Genomic DNA, 20,828 nt, shown 5'->3' with positions numbered 1-20,828 from the left:
TAAGGTCACGACTAATTAAAACATTTTAGTTAAAAATGGATACTCCAGACCTTTTGGTCCATTTCCAAATGGCTTAAACAGCTAGTGTGTAATGTTGGCAAATGGGCTCAAATAATACAGAGCAAGAAGTGGTGCTACATAATCACATAATACGATAATTAGTTGGCGGATGAATTGAATTGACGCGGTACACATTGAGTGACAATCCACTGGATACACGTCCTTGTCTGTCCCTCGCCTCTCTTATGAAGATTGACAAGGCGCTAATTGTTGTAAACAAACGCGCAGCAACGCTGAACACAGTCATGTTCGCAACACACGAAAACAAGTGAAGTCATTAGTGCGCTGTGTTAGAACATTCGCGAGGCTTATAAGCATTTCACTTGTCTAAGCCGGTGTTTACGCTCACGGTGGCACAAATGATGTGGAAGACGGCCGCTAGTATGTCGTGTCTTTTAATTGCGGCGATTGGGAATTAAAAGTGGGAATTGGGAGAGATGTACAGACAACAAAAATTGCTCGGGTGTGTGGGATATAGCGCGCGGCGGGGGGGGGGGGGGGAGAGTTATTTGATACTCTCTGAGCGAATTTACATTTTTGATGCAATCTTTCATTTATACTCCCTGGCACGTAAGCCACTCCTTCTCCTGAAGGTAGTGATTGTCTAACTGTTGGTGTATCGCTAACCAGGCAGTTACTGTTAATCTGGCACGTTGGCGCTATAGAGCCATGGTTTATTTCGTGATTTGCGAGAATTAGGTCTTGTTAAAATCACATTTGCGGGTATAATTATAGCATATCTGTGGGATTGTTAATGTGTTTGGGTAATACGAGTTAAGTCGAATTGTCGCAAGTTGGAATAATTCATTTAATAACTTAGTTGCTGTGAAATGACGAAGGGAGCATTTTATTAATCATGGGCTATTTCGTTCAATACTGAAGAATAGAATTCGATTAGGATGTCTTAACAAGCAAGAAAAATCTGCAAGAACTCCTCCGAAAAGGAAAGCTCCGCTATAAAGATCAGTTCAGTTCAAATGGAAGCAAGTTTGTTGATGAGCCTAAGTTGTCACGAACTTTGGTACGGGTTGCAGACAGCGTGGTTTCACTTCAGTCCGACAAGTAGTAGCACATTTCAAGAAGACCTACAACATGCCAGTGACCAAGTCAGGAATTGAATGAATGAAGTCCTCATCTTGCGGCGAGGATAGCAATTGTGGGGCGATGATTAATGACCGACAGATGAAACGAAATGCTAGTGGAGAGTGTTGCTGGAATGACCTGTGCCGCCACCGCTTTGTCCAGCACAAATGTCACGTGGACTGACCGGTACCAGCGGTGAGAGGGCGACGCGCTACCGCTTGAGTCACGGAGACTCCAAATGCAGAAATACATAACACTAAATTGACTGAGGGTGAGAGAGTTCCTCATTGAGCTTGAAAACACACTTCATTATCAATATTTACTTGGGTAACGGAACCATTGAGCTTACTTTGTTGATGGTTATCTCTCGTGATTTTAGTATGTAACTAGTTTAGTCTTACGTACCGGGTGAATCATTCGTGACGCGATAAACGCGTTTAACAAAGGTGAGTAGATCCCTTCCTCCTTGACTCTGGAGACTCTGGAATGAACTACTCTGTCTAGAGTCTCGAGTGACAGTTGTTATTGCCCTGAAGACGATTCCGATCACAGGATCAGCAGATTATTAACATTACGCGACCTAATATCCCAAAATTAAGTATTGTAATGCCATTTACTGGTCGTGAAAGTCTACGTAATGTTATTTCATTAACTAAGGTTCTTTCTAGATACGGTATCCAGGCTTACTATCTTTCAAATGATGTGTATGAGGGCCGTGAAGATTAACGTCGACACATACAAAGACATTCCACGTATGTTAACGTCTACTCTGATGAGATAAACTACCTAATGTAAAGTTCTTAAAAGTGCAACATCCGTTTTTCTTGCCATGGCATCAGTCTTCAAATGATGATAATTCACTGACGATAAAGTGTTCCTTATAGACAGTCGACAGTCTAGCAGCTCGGAGCTGCAGCGACCGGTCTAGCAGGGAGTGTTCACTCATTATAGTATACAATCAAGTACGACGGAGAGAAATGAATGTTTATTGCCCATAGCGGTAATTATTCAGCTTCATGAGCCTAGATAGTCAATACGAGAAATAATGGTCGTTCTGCTCTCCTACATGTCTTCATGTAGAAACCTGCTATTCCAGTTGCTGTGCACAACAAACATGTTCAAGTATCTCTTATTTTTAAAATCCTCCTTCACTTGGAGACAAATAATACACTAAAACAATTTATTTCAAAAATAAAGAATAAGAAATGTATGTCTCAGTCTGGCGAATACAAGTGGTATCAATAGAGAACCCCTGACCGCTTTCAGCCCAAAGTCGATCAACTCCTTGCAGCTGATGTTGAAGGTCTTCTTAAGGACTGCCCAGCTCGTATTTGTTCTTATAATACTGCACTGTAGGCAGGTAGACACACTTGTGGCATCGCGTGGTTGGTCCGAGTGCGTTTCAAATCTTACTGTGTGGTCTTCTTCACTTTAATGGCGATCCTGTCTATCCTTCTCGTGCTGCCATGCACTTGAATCCTTTCTCAGAGAGCGACTCATGTTGTGATGTCTGCTGTTTCTATGAGCTTCACCGAAAGCACCGGAACCCAAGACGTGAGGTAAAGTTTCATTCTGTTCTGCAGTGAGATGGGTAAAAGTTTTATGCACGGTTACCATCGAAAGACCTTCCAAGTACATCTTTTAGGGGTGCAACGCGTCTCTCCACTCCGTGCTGGAAAGCCCTTTGTGGTTTCTAACCGAGCTCTTTGTAGGAGGGAACTCCTTGTACAGACATACTCCTGAATTTTGCTTCTAAAATTCACATTCTCGTAATTTATTTGAGTTTATTGGTGTCATACTCACCGTGGGTGTTCTAATTACCCTCGATTTTATATTAGCTCAACTGATGATCCATATTCATATCGGAGAAAAGCATGAAATTTTGAACCATTTCAAATGTCTTCGCATCACCTTTCAGACTCGTGGGGATGCGTTCGCAGTACATGTGGAAGATAATGTATTGCGATGAGTGACATTACACACTTGAACCAGCTTTCTCTAGAAACGGTGATTAACTCAAAATCCTATCGAGTGTGACTTTTATATGGGATCACGTCACCTTGAGAGACACGGCAGACCTAGAAAACAAGGTGCCAAGTGTATCAAAATACGCAATGTCCCGTCTAGTGCAGGAGATGACATTTCTTATTGAGGATCTTCGACACAGAGAATTCGTGAAGAGATTTTGGAAGAAAGGGAAGCCGAAAGTCATCAAGCGAATGAACAAGTCCAATCGGACTCTATGAATGGACATAACGAAATAATAATAATAATAATAATAATAATAATAATAATAATAATAGAGAACATGGTGGCTAAATTTGTATTCAGGGAGGATGGCGAGATGAGACCCGCTATTAGGAGTCATAAAGATGTTTTCTGTGGTGTGCCATTTTCTCACCAGGCATACTTCCGTCTATTTCTGTAGTAACTACTTTGCCGGTGTAGCCTGTACCTTTGGTGTCGTTAGAAGCAATTGGTGAAAGTTTTTATGGCCGCCGTTTCCTGCAGCGAGGGGGGTGGCAGTTTTATGACCACTTCCCGCCAGTTATGTAACGATGTGGTGAACCAGCCTCTTCGCCTGACCAAAAGGTCACCAGGCGGTGGCAGTGGGGTCAGCGAATAACTCACATGTGGATGTGGATGTGTTATCCACGCCCAACCGGCAGCCTTTGAATTGTAGTGGGACTCTTGCTTTTGGCCACTGGCGAAGCGTGAATTCAAGTCGAAGGCATGCACAGTTCAATTAGACCAATTTGTACGCAGATTATAACATTCTTATTTATTTCGTCATTCGCTGGGGCAATCAAGAACCACGTTAAGTATTGTTACAGTCGGCAGTGAACTGAGTGGACCTCGAACCTGCCCAACCTAGCCGGGAATCCAACCCGGGATCTCCGGTTGGCACTTACAGCGCGAGGCCTGCCTGAGTGACTCAGACTGTTGAGCCCAACTTGGCAGGTTCGATCCTGGCTCAGTCCGGTGATATTTGAAGGTGCTCAAATACGTCAGCCTCAAGAACAGCTGCGGGACAATATTCCGCCACCTCGGTAGCTCCGAAAACCGTCAGAATGGTTAGTTGGATAGCGGCGTTGCAAATATCGGAGGTTTCCGTCTGATTCTATCTGCCGGAGAAGAAAATTACAGGGGCAGGGGTAAGAGGGAAATCATGAGTTTTTCACTCGATTTTCCTACGGCAATTTCAAATATTTCATTGTCGTAATTTAAAATAATTTTGTTGGTATCTCTTTTTTGGGTATCCAATTCATGAGTGCGAAATGAGTCTTTCACTGTCACTTCCTTTAGGTAAGACCATTCTGTAAGGAAAAGAAACGGAGGAGGTGAAAACCACTGTTGATGGCGAAACCGCAATCACTGAAGATATTGTCACCTCACAACAATCGGAAAACACCCTTAACGTTTGTAGAAAGGGAAACAGATACATGTATTATGCATCTTTGAAGGTTTCTTTCTGTGTGCCCTGAGTTCGTAGCTAGACGATGGTGAAAGAAATGCCTCACCTGTAATTAATGGGTGAGAGAAAGATATTAATTGCGGTAAAACGAGGTGTTCCAGATCCCTTCGTATATTTAGGCGCAGCCGGCAACAAGGGGTTGGGGGACAAAGGGGCAGGACCCGCCGGGTGCCCGGGCCGAAGAAATAATTAAAAATAAAAATTTCAAATTTAAATAAATATAAATACGAACACGAAATTCTGTTGTTGAAAAAGTAAAACAAAAAAATCAAGGTTAAGCGTGGGACAGTGTGTAGCAGTTGTTGTTATTACCAATTTTGTACTGTAATTTTTGAGGTAAATGCGAAAGAATATGCACTAATTTTGCAACAAAGTGGCCCAAAGGTTACTTCACAAATGTACCACAATGCTCGCTTCGGAACATACACCAACTTTACACCAGCTTTGAACCATTATATGTGGGGGTAAATAAGAAGGAAAATGCTAAATTGTGCACTAAAATAATACCAAGCTCATTCCACAAATGCACCCACATTCTTAGTGTGACTTTGGAGCATTTTCGAAGCAAATTTGGTTCAACAGCTGTCTTGACAATAAAGAAGGTTGAAATAAAATCTTTGGTGTATTTTTGGCCCGAAATTGGTGGAGAAATTATCTGATTAATGTTCTTAATTTTAGGTGTAACTATGGTGAGAAATATCACTTCTCTTGCACCAACTTTGTTGGTGTAAATTAATGTGGTGTAATTATGGTGCAGTTTTTTCATCGGTGTCAAATCGCTGCATCCATTGTCGCTTTTGCACCAACAATACACCACCGGGGGCTTGGTTAAGTGAGAGGCCGGAACAGCTCCTCGCCGCCACTATTTGATACCATCCCCAGGAGTGAGTACGGAGACGAGCTGCTCGTCTACGCGGTATGTTCTGAACTCTCGATGGCGTGGAGTTTTTAAAGGTAGGGAAGATCACAGTATGAAGATAAAATTGGAATTCGAGGACAAAGCAGCACAATACTTGTTTATGGGAAGACGAGTTCTTGAAAAGACTGGGTAAACACCTGCGACTGCCGTGAAACAGACCACTGGTGTTTGTTTTAAACTTAATGTGCTGCATTCTCTAGGGGAGTTATTCTTTTTACCAGGTGTGAAATGTATTCATTCTGATGTCCTTGTCAGGGAGATGAACAGATAACGAGGACACTGGTTTGATTTATGTGAGAAAGAAGACTAGCTCAGACCGTGATTACAAGGCCTGCGTCACACTAATGGTGATGTTCTATTGTTCAAATATGCGAAGTCACGGCCTTTAGCTACTGGAGACCTTGCATAGTGAGAGAACACATTCACCACCTTCTTCTTATTGCACATCAGGGTCTGCTGGAGGGACAATAGATGATAATTATCTGTAGCAAACATTTCAATATTTAACCTTCCTCAGGCCTCGAACCTCAAACCCACGCTCGACCCACTAGAGAATTTGCATTCAGTGAGGGACTGTGTTCTACTCCACTCAAACTGATGATGCGCGGCTTCTGAACTCCATTCAATTTTCCGCCTTATCATTGGTGAATGAGATAGTTACTTATTGTCTGGTTTTTTCTTCTATTTGTTTTACGTCGCACCGACACAGATAGGTCTTATGGCGACGATGGGATAAGAAAGGCTTAGGAATGGGAAGGAAGCGGCCGTGGCCTTAGTTAAGGTACAGCCCCAGCATTTGCCTGTTGTGAAAATGAGAAACCAATGGAAAATCATCTTCAGGGCTGCCAACATTGGGGTTCGAACCCACTATCTGCCGCATGCAAGCTCACAGCTGCGCACCCCTAACCGCACGGCCAAATCACCCGGTCTTCTCTCAGAGGCGAAGATCATTACATTAGTGTGTGTAATGTATTATACCCTATAGGGCCTAAATACCTAAAGCAAAAATGGGTTACATTACTCACCTGCTTACCTGTCATTAAAATAAACTGCACCAGCCTAGCTGCAACCGGGTTCTATGATGAGAGTATAATTGGACAGGGATACTACTCTGATAATTTACTTAAGAAATGAGGAACTCAAGAATGATTAAGCTATTTAATTGACAAAGCATAATCAATTTATGAATTTCTGTTGCCACAACCTTTTTATAATATAGTGCACTCACGGTGCGAAAATAAAAAGCCATACAGGGCTTACATATGTAATTTATAAAGATAAAAATAACGTGACGTTGCTGTGCTGATGAGTAGATCAGTGGACCAAACATGTATCACCCTTTAGGGAGCAACACCTTTGGACCTACAAAATAAAATAAAGACGTTTCGCAGAAATAGATTTACTACTAAGGTTCCCTCACATTTTGGGGAAATATTTACATATAAACAGCAACACCGCACGTTATAAACGACAACTAGAATAAACCAAAACTGAAGCTATATGTTCCCCGACTTCATATACAAATTCATAGGGATGTGAACTCATATCATATGGGTAATCTTTATACTTATTAGGTAATCTAATAATCGGAATCCACTAGTACCAAGATATCATACAGTATATATGAATACACATCAATATTGACAAATAAGTGGAAAAGAAGAGAGAAACAAAAAGAAAGAATCATTGTCACAAATAACTCTCGGCCTGAAAGGAAGAATCCAATACAGCCCACAGCTTTTTAAAAATGGCCGAGACTCCCTGGGGTGGAGTATTTAGGCCGTTGACCTGGCCACCCACCATCGCACAAAAAATCGTAAACAAAGCTGACATTGACCTCGTTTCACTGTGCCTCTAGGGTCGACATTACAAAGGGCCTTCATATCCGTCTTCTCGACCAACCTATGAGCCGTAACTTAACTTCTTATAACAAGTGAGGAACCAATTCTCATTCTACATATCTGGCTCCTTTGACTGACCGCCTCGGGTGTAACTCATTTCATACAGAGTAATATACCGTACTATTTCTCATAAAATCACGACACTCTATACATATGGCGTAACCTGATACCCTCTTGGCCCATGGTTCGAGTCCAAGTTTTAGCAGTGTGAAACGTAGTCAAAGATTTTGATGACACATCATAGAACGTGGTTTTAATTTCTGACCAAGATTTGATCAAATAGATACATGTATATAAATCATACTCAGGCAACATGCAAACACTATGTTACGCGAATCTATATATCCTTCCAAATAAGAGAGAATGATAAACTAACCAAAATGATCCTTACTTACAACAAAATTTGATCTGAAGACAAATACTAAGGAATATTCTGCTCTAATATTCAACTATACAACTTTAAGTAGCACCTAGCTCTCTTCTTCCCACAAAATAATATAACGCACAGCACTATCCCCTACATAAGTTATAAAATTTGTTCATTAAACACATTAGTGATTTTAAAGCCATCTTAATAAATAGCCTGATGGGCTATGACCAAGTCGTATTCTACTTGCCAAGAGGGCTCCACTACTAATATTTACATACTTAATTACTAAATTTCTGCGTAACTGTCACTAATCCTATCACATGCTTACAAGTCTGGTTCACTTATCTGACATTTGGTGACCTCCTCATCCCTCCTTCAGGGTTAGGCCGTGCCTCTTCAGCCCATCATGGTAACGATGTCGTCCTGGGTCGATCCTCTTATTCCCAGCAGCGTAGGTGACTCCATTCAGATGTCGTCTTCCCGAAGACCAGCTTAAAGATTTCTTGCAACCAGCCTCGAACCCGTTACGACACTTACTGGAATGAGATGTTCAGTTAACTCGCACAGCACAGTCGCTATACAAATACCGTTTCCTGCGCACACTAGGCAAGATTGAAATGTACTGCATTTACACCATCGTTTTGTATAGTGTTAGAAATATAACACGCACTGGGGTCTATAAGTTCTTAACCTGTTTCGTGGAGCTACACCGATTGTACTAGCTCATACCACAAATTGACCTGTAGCCCGATTGTACAAAGAAGTCTACGCCCTTAGCGAAATTTATAGTAATTGAATTAGTGTTCACGACCGCCCTACAACAAATCAAAGCTAATCTCACGAGAACTATTCCTCACATATTTACAGTTAAAGTGAAGTCATCGCAACACTCCGTAAGTAATCTTAGTCTTTGTTTTAGACAATGGTTTTTGGCGCAACAACACAGACAGACTCGCGACACGCACCAACAGCAATCTTCCCCATCTCTCATCTCTTATAGGGAGCAGAAAGCGAAGCCACGCCAGGTAAATTCCCTCCTAAGACTCATGCAGCCACTAAACAGTTTCCCACGGTGGTCGAAGTTATTAATCTCGTTACTTATTAACGATGTTAAACGTATCATTAGCTTCCTAAACTTATGGAGATAATTTTCATCATTTTATTTTCCTGGAAAACCTTCACTCGATTCCCGTGATGTGGTGAACCTGACTATTCCCGCTTTGAATGTTGTTGGGGTGGCATGGCGTTTCCGATCTCTCTTTCCTTCTCCAACATATCTGTTTCAGTCATGCATGGCCACACCCTGCCTAGGGATTCACCTCCATTTTCTACATCACGCCCTTATGTTTGGCGTCCTGTTATGTAATGAACAGAATGGTTCAGTATGTGTGTGTGTTTTCAGACTGATTTTATGTGTTGTGAAGTGTGAATAAGGTAGAGAGAAGATGAAACTCGGTGTGAGAACGTAGCGTATCCTCCTGTCAAGGGCTTTCTTTCTTTCTTTCTTTCTTTCTTTCTTTCTTTCTTTCTTTCTTTCTTTCTTTCTTTCGTTCTTAATACGGTTAACCTTCAGGGTTGGTTTTTTGCTCGGACTCGCCGAGGGATCCCACCTCTAGCGCCTCAAGGGCAGTGTCCTGGAGCGTGAGATTTTGGGTCGGGTGTAGAACTAGGGACGAGGACCGCTATCTCGTCCAGGTGGCCTCACCTGGTATGCTGAACAGAGGCCTTGGGGGAGGGGGGAATGGGAAGATCGTAAAGGATAGACAAGGAAGAGAAGAGGAAGCGATGGTGGCCTTAGGTACCATCGCGGCATTTGCCTGGAGAAGAAGTGGAAAACCACGGAAAACCACTTCCAGGATGGCTGAGAAGGCGATAGAACCCCCTCTTCTCATTTGACCTCCCGAGGCTGAGTGGACTCCGTTCCAGCTCTCGTACCACATGTCGTAACAGACGGAATCGAAGCGGAGCCTTCGGGGGTGGCAAGTAATGACACTAACCAAAGTGGCGGACTGTTCATTTATTTATTCGTCTATAAGAGAGTACCACTAAACCGCATGATGATTGTCCATCTCTGTTATTAGCTAGCGTCCTTGGGAGTTCGATTCCCGGTACTGCTAGAAGACAGGAGGGGTGCGGCTGAGAACTCAAGTTTCCTTGGCTGAATGGTCAGCGTTGAGTGTCCCGGGTTCTATTCCTGGCCGGGTTTCTTTAATCGTCATGCTGATTTTTAACGTACTCTTTACTTTTTCAGTTCTTGTTCATCTGTGAATGAGAGAGAAGAGTATTCATTGATGAAAATACCGAGAACAACTGGTCGATCTTGAGAACATTTTCCAGCACGAACTAGTTGATGCGCTCTCTGTGGAAATTAGCTCAAGGTTTGTGGGACTGATCCACACAAGATACTCTCGCCATCAGAACAATTTCTTTTGTTTCGTCTTCTTTTCTTATTTTTCCTCTCGTCCTTGTACTTTTGTTTACTTGTTCTTGTTTATTTATTCATTTATTTATTTAACTTTGCAGCTAATCTCACACGCTTTCTCTTTCTCGTTTATTCTCCATTGATCTTCTATTTGCTTATTCTTCCTCTTTTTTCCTACTCCTCCTGCTCTTTTGTCTCCCGCTGTTCTTCTTTCCGTCTTATTCTTCATGACTGTCTTTCCTTCTTTCTTTGCGCTGTTCTTTTTCTTATTTGACTTTCTGGTTTAAGACCACCACTTGATCTGTTCCATCTTGTCGGAGATGAATGTTCTATACATGTAAACCAGTTGGCATCATTTTGCAGCTGAACTTTCTCGAGGGCCGCACTTTGCTAATAGACCATTTTCGTTAAATTCTGCACATAGAACAGAAATATGCACAGTTCAATTGAAACGGAGGTTTAACTGGTTACAACACCATTTTACATTTGGAAGAAGAACACCCAACAACGTCGGTCCATTTGAATTAATATTTGACAAATAGAATACAATCTGACATTAATAATGTAGTGAAAACAAAACTTAAAGAAGGACGAGTAGTGTGAGAGAAGAACTGAAACCGCTTTTTAAGCTAAAGTATTTCGTGGTATTGACTGCACACTGCGTTGCATAAAATGCCCACAGTGAGGTGTCATGGAATTTAAGATTTCGTATGGATCCCATAACCATTTTTATACTGGTTGAGACCTAGCACTGGCATTTCCGAGGGCTCATTGTCCGCCAAAGTTTGCGTTATAATTATTAAAATGAAAATATTTAACAACAGGAAATATATATTTTAAAAAAGAATTAGTTCTGACTTGGGTCTAAAAATGGTATAAGAATGAATACATTTTTGATGAAATATGTTTGGTAAATTTTCTTCACATTCCTTAAGATATTTCTTTTAAACGCACTCGTGGGCCGCCTGTAACGCTGCACTGTTTTAAGCTGAATAATAGGCAGCCACTACTTTCCCACTCCTTGCCCTTTAAATCCCTCCGTCGCCGAAATCCTTCATGCGAAGTTAAAAAGAAGCGACTTAACGGCTTTTGGCCTTTGATCCAAGGAATCTCGATTCAGTTCTCGGCCATGTCGAAGATTGGTTAATTCCTTTCTATTGGCGACTGGGAACATTAGAATTCATCATAGGTAGCACCTCAGCCTCACATATGCGCGGTACAATAACACCCATGGTATCTCCTACCAGTGGTAAGAGGCGACTAAAAGGGGTCCCAGCGGCTCTGAACTTCGGAGTGTGGGTGTGTGACCACGCGGACTTGGCTGGGTCCTGGCATTGCTTTCACTTACTTGTGCCAGGCTCATCACTTCCATCTGTCCTGTCCGACCTCCCTTGGTCAACCCTTCTTCTCTTCCGACCCCGACAGTATTAGACCACTAGAGGGGTAGGGAGTCTGTCGTTTTCACGCCCTTCGTAGCCCTTGTCTGAATTGTCCCACCCCTTCAATTTTTTCTCGTCTGATTAGTTTTATATGGAGATGGTTGTACTGTACTTCCTCTTCTGTTGGCCAACATTCTGAAGGTGACGTTTTTGCACCAGCGGGGCTCAAACCAGCTAACTACGGTATCATGGCCACTAGGCGGGCTGTTGTACTGATCAGTATCTATCACTTGTTGTGAGCACTTGCAGAGAATTAGGACACTGCCTGCGCGTTCAAAACGGTCAAGGCCCCCTAGAGTGCAAGGAATCTCGCGGCGTCGTGTTACCGCTAACAACAGTGGACAAACCCAAGTGCAGGCCTTCAACCTAATTAGGTAAATTTTCTGTCCCTTTAACTCATCTTAATTTGTCAATGGACTACTTACTTAACCTTGGAGACGTGCTGCATTTCAAAAAAATTGAAGTTCCACGCTATTTTGAACGGACACAAGGCTGCTTCATTCTGATAGCATCTGGAACAATGTGTCAAGGAAGCAGGCGTGATGCATTGTGTGTGTCGTAGTACATTTGATGCCTTATATCATACATCAACAACGCAGCAACAGACTGTCAAATTCGTTTCAGAATTACACTTTTTTCTACAACTTGCTTTATATCGCACCAATACAGATAGGTCTTATGGCGACGATGGGGCAGGAAAGGGCTAGGAGTGTGAAGGAAGCGGCCTTAGCCTTAATTGAGGTACAGCCCCAGCATTTACCTGGTGTAAAAGTGGGAAACTACAGAAAACCATCTTCAGCGCTTCCGACACTGGCGTTCTAATGCCAGCTCACAACTGCGCGCCCATAACCGCACGGCGAACTCGCTCGGCGATGATGTGGCCATCATAGTTCACAATTTTTAATACAGTGAAGTCCCGATAATCCAAACTCTGACCTGAAAATTCGGTTAATCCGAAATGAAGACCCTGAATTGCAAGGCAATAACAAAAAAGCATTTTCTAACGAAAATAATTAGTGGTTTTACCGAATGCGGCACTGAAATGTTATTTTATTGTGTTGGTACAGCACGTGTTCAGGCGTATTGCCATTCTGTTTCTGTTGTACTCCCTTATTTTGGCATTTCTGAAGATGCACCTCTGGTAGTTTTTTTTTGCATACCCTCTGTAGTTTTGAACTACTCGTACTGGTACAAAAGTTTTCATTCCTCCCTGAGGAGGTCAGGCAGCAAGATGATCGGCGAAGGTGAGGGGGTTGGCGGCCGTGACGTGTTCCGGCACAGCACAGGGGAATGGAAAGCCACGATGCTGGGCACCAGCCGCTCTCTGTCTCCCGAATAGATAGAGCCGTGTCCACCCCTCCTCTGCTGCGAGTGCAGAGCTGTCGGACCACGGACCAGCCATGACCACTCTCCATCCGCCCGTCGTCCAGTCCTTTACAGCGCCTTTTCCTCATCCGTTTTCTTGTATGGTCTCATCGAGGTACTAGAGTTTCTTTACCCCCTCAGTCCGTTCTATTTCGCTTTCGAGGGATTTCATTCCTCTCGCTCTCTTGCCTACCTTGTCGAGACTATTCTTCTAATTTACTCCCAGGGTTTGTGTAACGTGACGCGACAAAATGTGTAACGGAGGTGTAACCATAGCAACGGTACAGGCAGTGATGTAAGGTATTGTTACGTAGCAACCGTACAGGCTATGTCTTATGGCTGGTTGTAGCAGCCGTTGATGGATGCTCATGACCGGAAGATAATTAATTAATTATTTGCGTATGGACCCTGTTGGATCACGCATTACATTTATGATTCTAACAGACCGGAAGATATATTTACCATCGTTTGATTTTCGCAAATGGAAAACTGGTTCCTTTTCCCAAAATACTTACTCAGACATTTTTGCCAAAACTATTTTTCATTTTTTTAAATTAATAATTCTTGCAACAGTAACAATAGATTTGGTTTTAATTCAGCTGGTACATCAAAAAGAGCCGAGCTCGGTAGCTGCAGTGCGACCAGTATCCGGTATCCACTGTCAGCAGCCCTGAAGATGGTTTTGCGTGGTTTCCCATTTTCGCACCAGCTAAATGCTGAGGGTGTGCCTTAATTAAGGTCAAAACTGCTTCCTTCTTACTCCTAGCCCTTTCCTGTCCCATCGTTGCCATAAGACCTGTATGTGTCGCTGCGACGAAAAGAAACCTGTAGAAAAGAAAAAAAGAAGAAGAGGAAGGATAGGGCTTGTCCAACCCTTTCATATAGGGGTAGCAGACCTGTTATACGGGTCTAGGCGATACAGCTGTTATTGTGATATACTAAATGTTCAACATTGCGTGAACATTATTTCTGAAGGATGGCACTTATTTATTTATTTATTTATTTATTTATTTATTTATTTATTTATTTATTTATTTATTTATTTATTTATTTATTTATTTATTTCAGATGGGATCCATCCCTCAACTGTCCGTGCTTCGTGGGGAGACGCATCCACTGCCCTCTGGCGAGTTTCTGCTTCACCGTTTGCTCGAGCGCCGAGCTGAGGAAGCTGGGGTGAGTGCGGCGCCCGCCCTGGTTAGTGGCGCCTGTAACGAGCCCATGACGCACTCACAGCTTCACATGGCGGCCAACAGGATCGCCAGAGTCATGGTGAGTTACCCCTCTCTGTATCAAATTCATCTTTCTGTTCATATGTTCTGATCTTTCTGCAATACTTTATTATAATATTGGAGGGAATAGATGATAATAATAATAATAATAATAATATTAATAATAATAATAATAATAATAATAATAATAATAATAATAATAAAGTTTCGGCATGGGTTTATGTTTTCGGGGAAGTGTCACGTATTGACTTATGGAATGAGCGGCATGAAGTCGTTACGTGTATGAATAAAAAAATTAAATTTTGTTCCATCGCTGTTTAGTCCAGTGGTAATTTAGGATGACGAAATTCGCCAGCAGGTGTTGGTGAATTTATCTTCACGTGAAGGAATTCATTTGGGACGAAATTCAATGTTTCGAAAAATCCGTAAAAGCAGTTATCTTGTGCAGTACGAAAAATGGAAAATAACGTATCAGTTTTAAGAGGACCATCAAAAAGCCAATTAGAATACTAGTCTACTTCTCTGAGCTGGAGTCAATGGGCACTAACCTCCATTGTAGATTATTCTTAGGCTGCGTAACGTACTTCCACCGGATTCACAATCTACGGGTAGTGAGCGGGCCCAGTGTTCGATTCCCGCTCAGCTGAACGATTTTTACTTGGATTTGAGGGCTGGTTCGTCATCTACTGAGCGTACATCGGAGCACTTGAGGACAATTCTGACTGTGAGAGAGCCCCTCGTTAAGAATAACGATCAAGATCGTGCTGACGACGTAATCTGCAGCACTTCGGGTTGTAGTTCACAGCAGTAGGTCATGCTTTCAACACCTCTTATTTAACATGATTCGGTTATCCGACCTGAACGGATCGGTCAGACTTCGGATTAGCAGGAGAGGGAAAGAGAAAGAAACAATATCTTGAATGATGCCTTATATGTAAATCCACAGCCTATTCGACCTAGGTCGAATGAATGAAGCTCCCATCTAGCGGCGAGGATGGGAACTGTGCTGGCTGCCGAAGCCTGTCGCATTCCTCTGGGCTGATGATTAATGACTGACAGATGAAATGAAATGATATTGGAGAGTGTTGCTGGAATGAAAGATGACAGGGAAAAGCGCAAAACCCAGAGAAAAACATGTCCCACTTTCGCTTTGTACAGCAGAAATCACATGTGATAACCGGGTTTTGAATGACCGAGCCTAGTGGTGGGAGGCCGGCGCGATGCCGCCTGAGCCACCGATGTTATATGTTATATTTACATTCGCATTAAAATTGGATCAAGAAAAGATGCCTGTAGAGATTTAATATGTGATAGAGAGAGCCCGGATTTTTAGACAGCAACAGGCAGTGTGTCACCTAGATCACTCTTGCGTAATGTAGTCTACTAGGCCGTACCCCTGCACCGAGCTCAATCTGCCGTCAACGTAACTCATCAGTTCTCCTGTCCGACTCGTTGCCTGAATGGTCAGCGTGCTGCCGTTCGGTTCAGAGGGTCTTGGGTTCGATTCCCGGCCGGGTCGGGGATTGGTTAATTCCAGTGGCCCGGGGGCTGGGTGTTTGTGCTGTCCTGCAACTCACACACCACACATAACACTACCCTCCAGCACAATAACACGCAGTTACGTACACATGGCAGATCGGAGGGTCTGCTTCATGTACTTCAGTGCTGCTTCATTGTGCGTTACGCCTACGTTTTATAACTCTCCTCTTTCTTTGTGATCGTGATTCGCAATCGTTTGAAGGAACATTCATTCGTCACTTCACTCTCTCAAAGCTTTGCCAATCACTTCTTGCACACAACATGAAGATTACACTTATCCAGACCCTCATATTACTGATACTTAATTACTCTGACGCCATTCTGGAACAAACAATGTAGCTGCAGAAGGCAATGAACTCGTATATTAGATTGATATTTTCAACACCCTATTATAAATAACTTACCACCGGTACACGGGCTCGGGCTCTGCACTGAGCGCACTGATAGCGGTAATCGGCGCCACTCTCATACTTTAACTATCCTCAGAGTTTAATTTCCAGTGTTACGAATTGTACCTCTTTAGTCGTTACCTATTAAATACGTAACCAGCTTGTGTGAATGTTTAGGATTTTCGATATTTCCAGGTCATGAAATCCCCAATGTTTAGGCAGTAATACGTTAGAATGCCACCTTAACAAGTATAGCCCATACTGCACATACTACGAGCTTTGCGTGGACCATGAGAACTCCTAGAAGTTATGTTACCCTCGCTCCTGATAACCAAATATGCTACTTTCTCAACTGTCCACCCACTACCCTTTGCTAACGAGGACATAAATCAGGGACTGGTCGAAACTGGCGAAAGACAGCCAGCAACTGAACCCGGGCCTCTTATACAAATTAATAGAGCATGAAAGACAAGAACCCAAGACAGAAATAGATTAAATAGATTAGGGTTTATTATCATAAAATTGGCTGAAGCAGATATGAGGTGGGCACGTAACAAACAAAAGTATGCATACTCACATACATATTCTTGGAGCCTATTTTCTTTTAAAATGCATAGGAGTCTTTTACTTCCTCATCAAACTTCTTCACTTATCTCATATTTTTATGCCAAACAATAGTACTCTGAATTTGTCTCAAAACATCTCTTTCGTGGAAGTGGAACCTCAACCATATATGATTAATAATATATATCGGCATTTAAACCCGAAAAGTAATTGCAACCGCTCCAGAACAGAGGCCAAACTTCAATCCCCAAGACATCAACAATCTCCAAAGAGTAGCCTCTCTCAGAATTTCAAATGGCATAGAAGTAGTTCAGCCAAAAAGAATAATCACAGAACACAAAGAGGTTATATGGAGGGAGGAAAAGGGGGCGTTGCCATAGCTACAGAAATGAAATAAACGTAATCAAAGATGATGTGTAAGACATAGCATAAGATCCAGAAATATAAAAATAAAACGGCTAAACCAGCCAGGAGCTGAGACAAGGTAATAAATTAAACAACCATAAAAGAAAAACTGAATGTTACATCCATAAGGCACCAACAGACCCGACATTCATACAACGCATCCACGCATGCACACGTAGAAACCAGATGCGCAAGGCAACATAAAATGCAGAATCAAGACACACCGCGATAAAAACCGCAGTAACATGAGAAAAGTGAGTCAAAGACTCATGCGCTCGATCTGAGAGTCCAGATCAAATAATCAGGGTGGCCGCAATACAGGGCAAGGCTCACCTAGTCATTACAATAACCAAACCACAAATACGCTATGAACGTAATAATAACACGGAGCTCGATAGCTGCAGTCGCTTAAGAGCGGCCAGTATCCAGTATTCGGGAGATAGTGGGTTCGAACCCCACTGTCGGTAGTCCTGAAGATGGTTTTCCGTGGTTTCCGATTTTCACATCAGGCAAATGCTAGGGCTGTACCTTAATTAAGGCCACGGCCGTTTCCTTCCCAGTCCTAGCCCTTTCCTGTCCCATCGTCGCCGTAGGACCTATCTGTGTTGGTACGACGTCAAGCCAATAGCAAACATATTCATATCGCCCCTGTTAGTGAACATGAATTGTACGGAACTAGCGTTTTAAATACAACAAGAGCTCAAGTAAGAGAGAGAGAAAGAAACAGGTCTCAAATGAAGAATCTTCATCATCAAACAACGTCACACACACCTCTGTCAGTAGGAACATCAAGCAAATTATAAAGTAAAGGGAGAAGTGAAATGAAGAACGTATCACAAGGAACACATAGCTGTGGCAGCGAAGAGAAGTAGTAAAAAGTTTAAATACCTGGAATAAGAATCCACACATATTAACTTATCCCGCACGCTGACTCAAAGCAGAGAGCCACGTGTGGAAAAGTATAAATATTTTTAAAGTGCCACTTAAATTATGCGAAACACATTCCATAGCTCTGCCTCTCCATCTTTTTAACCAACGCTTCCATTCTTTGCTCATAGAGATCATACAAAGTAGAGATAGGATAGAAAGAATTGCTTTGGAAATGGCATGAGGCGCCATCTGTCATAACCGAGAGGAAGTAGATGTCAAGTCAGATACCATATTCAAATTACAGACATATGATATCGATATCAGGGACTGGAATAACAAGACCATTTGGGGAATTAAATATTAAGATCACTAGGTGTGGCACAAGTGTAAGAGCTGCAAGCCCTAACTTCGCCACTAACGAAAGCAGGAAATAAATAAAATAAATAAATATTGCCGAAAGTGTCTTCATTAGCCGCTTTACACTGGTCTTCATTGAGGTGTTCATCAGTCGTATCTGCACATGCAGGTATTTGTTTCGGCAAAGGCAACACACTATTCATGTTTTCTATTCTAATTTCTTCAGTCTTTCTCTTCTTGTTCTTCTTGTAGTGCCTTCTCCATGACTGAAGGTTGGCCACACCACAGCGAAGTCTGTCCTCGTCAGTCTGCTAGAATCTAGTCCTGTCCAACCTGTAAGCTCCTCAGCCAAGAGAGTTTCCTTCCGCAGTGACATCTACGTCCACAAGCACAGCGAAGTCTGTCCTGATCAGTCAGTCTACTAGAATCTAGTCCTGTCCAACCTGTAAGCTCCTCAGCCAAGACTGTTTCCTTCCACAGTGACCTCTACGTCCACTGAATGATCAATATAAGTAGTTTGTGCTTTTCATTCCTCATAATATGCCCAACGTAGGCCGAATTTTTTTGATTGTACACATTAACATGCGTCTGAGTACGTGGTGAGTCCACGAGATCCGTAACATCCTTCGGAACACCCACATTTATTATCTTAATAGTGTTACATTTCAGAGTCCATGGTTCAGCTCCGTACTGAAGCAATGAATATATATAGCATGTGACGAAGTTTTGTCGTGTTTCCAAGCTGAGATCCCTCATTTTCAGAAAAATAGTACGAGTCATTTCTGTTCGTAGAAAATTTTCCATGTTTTACCAATTATAGGCTCTACTTGCACCAACACACTTCCAACATTGTGCCGCTAAGTAAGTGGAGTCTTTCAGATTTAACTGACGTTAACTGGAAGAGAATTCCATATGTTTGCACGAGACAGTATCTCTTCCCCTTGTTCAATAGTATCAATCAGTTGTATGTCGGATTAGAGAAGGTCGGTTTCTTGCTTGTTTCAGGTACGCCACGCCCTCTCCACAGGTCGACACGCCAACAGCGATGGAGATGCGCTGGTGGCCGTTAGCATGGCCCCCTCCGACCAGCTGGTGGTGACGCTCTTGGCGATCTGGAAGGCAGGTGCTGCCTACTTGCCCTTGGATCCCAGCTTCCCAGAGCAACGGGTAGCTCACATCCTCAACGAAAGTAGGCCTTTACTGGTGATCACAGACTGTCAAGATGGCCACCACAAGTTCTCTGGCTGCGATCATGTGCTCTCCTATCAAGAACTTCAGATGGAAGCTTCAGAATTGTCCAGTGTTCCTCTCGCCAAATCTGAAATGTTGTCATCGGCCGAGCAATGCTCCCCGATAGCTCTGGTACTCTACACGTCCGGCAGCACAGGAGTACCCAAAGGTCAGTACGTGTACATGTAGAGCTCCTCATGTCCCATTTTCTTCCAAGTCCCATCACTAGTCTTCTGCGTTCCCAGAATTTTCTCCAGAATCTTCCTTTCCTCTTTCTCGAGTTTTTGCTGCTCTCCCTTTTTGTAATAATAAATTTTAATAATAATAAACAAAGCGCCAGTACACACATATCTTTATTTCCAGCACGGTAGATACCATCGGTTAGGTAATAAAGATAACAAGTCACTACTTTCCCCTAAGTTTACAATCTATTTAAATCTACTCTGTAGCATCCCATACATCCGTATTTACATTTACTCTCTCAGCTTTCCTTTTCCTGCCTAATTTATACTTTTACAAAGTCTTTCACCAGAACCACGCTCAAGATATTACCACTAGTCTCTTAATACATTCCATTACCAATATATACAAATCTCTTCTTATTATATCTACCTTGTATATAATATAATACTGCACCATCCTGCCCAGGGCGGATAACTATTCCTCTGAGCAAGATGTTCTCCCCCATTGATCAAAATCTTGCTCAATCCATCTCCCTAGTCACTACTCTAGATATACAACAATTCATTCTTTCCCACACACTCGCACTCCCTTTACACTAACCCTCCTTTAATTCACTACACTACTGCACTACACTCCACTACTTCACTACTACACTACTTCACTACTCTACTGCACACACTATAGCACTCACATCGTAATACATATCCTTCTATCTAATACAACTCTCTCGTTCTACTTAGCAGCATCCTGATCATGTCAAATAACCATTCCTCTGGGCAAGGTGCTTCCCTCGCTCATCTAAATCTCACTACCTCTTTCTCTGAAGACTTCATTTTCATATTAAACTCGCCATTTCGCCTATCTCCTATCTTCCTACTCGTCTCCCCTGCTTCTCATATCTCCTACCCCCTTTCCTAAACATAGCTCCAACCCTCCCTGCTTCTTCTTTCTTTCATTTCCTTTTCTTACTATCTTATCTCTCTCCTCTCACCATTCTTCCTGTTGTTCCCTCAATTTATTTTAAA

General features: G+C 42.5%; 1 protein-coding gene across 2 annotated transcripts in view; it reads left to right on the top strand.

Moving 5' to 3' along the window:
• LOC136882137 (beta-alanyl-bioamine nonribosomal peptide synthetase ebony) overlaps window positions 1-20,828 on the top strand; it is a 184,125-nt gene that overhangs the window by 118,585 nt on the left and 44,712 nt on the right. For both annotated transcript variants that reach the window (XM_067154680.2, XM_067154681.2), the window contains exons 2-3: window positions 14,103-14,306; window positions 19,396-19,789. In XM_067154680.2, coding sequence (XP_067010781.2) covers window positions 14,103-14,306; window positions 19,396-19,789 — 598 coding nt within the window. The remainder of the gene's footprint in view (window positions 1-14,102; window positions 14,307-19,395; window positions 19,790-20,828) is intronic.

This window comes from Anabrus simplex, chromosome 10 (genome assembly GCF_040414725.1).
Source record: "Anabrus simplex isolate iqAnaSimp1 chromosome 10, ASM4041472v1, whole genome shotgun sequence".
In the NCBI taxonomy this organism is placed as follows: Eukaryota; Metazoa; Arthropoda; class Insecta; order Orthoptera; family Tettigoniidae; genus Anabrus; species Anabrus simplex.
Note: the sequence above shows the minus strand (reverse complement) of the source record. Positions and strands in the feature narration are given on the sequence as shown.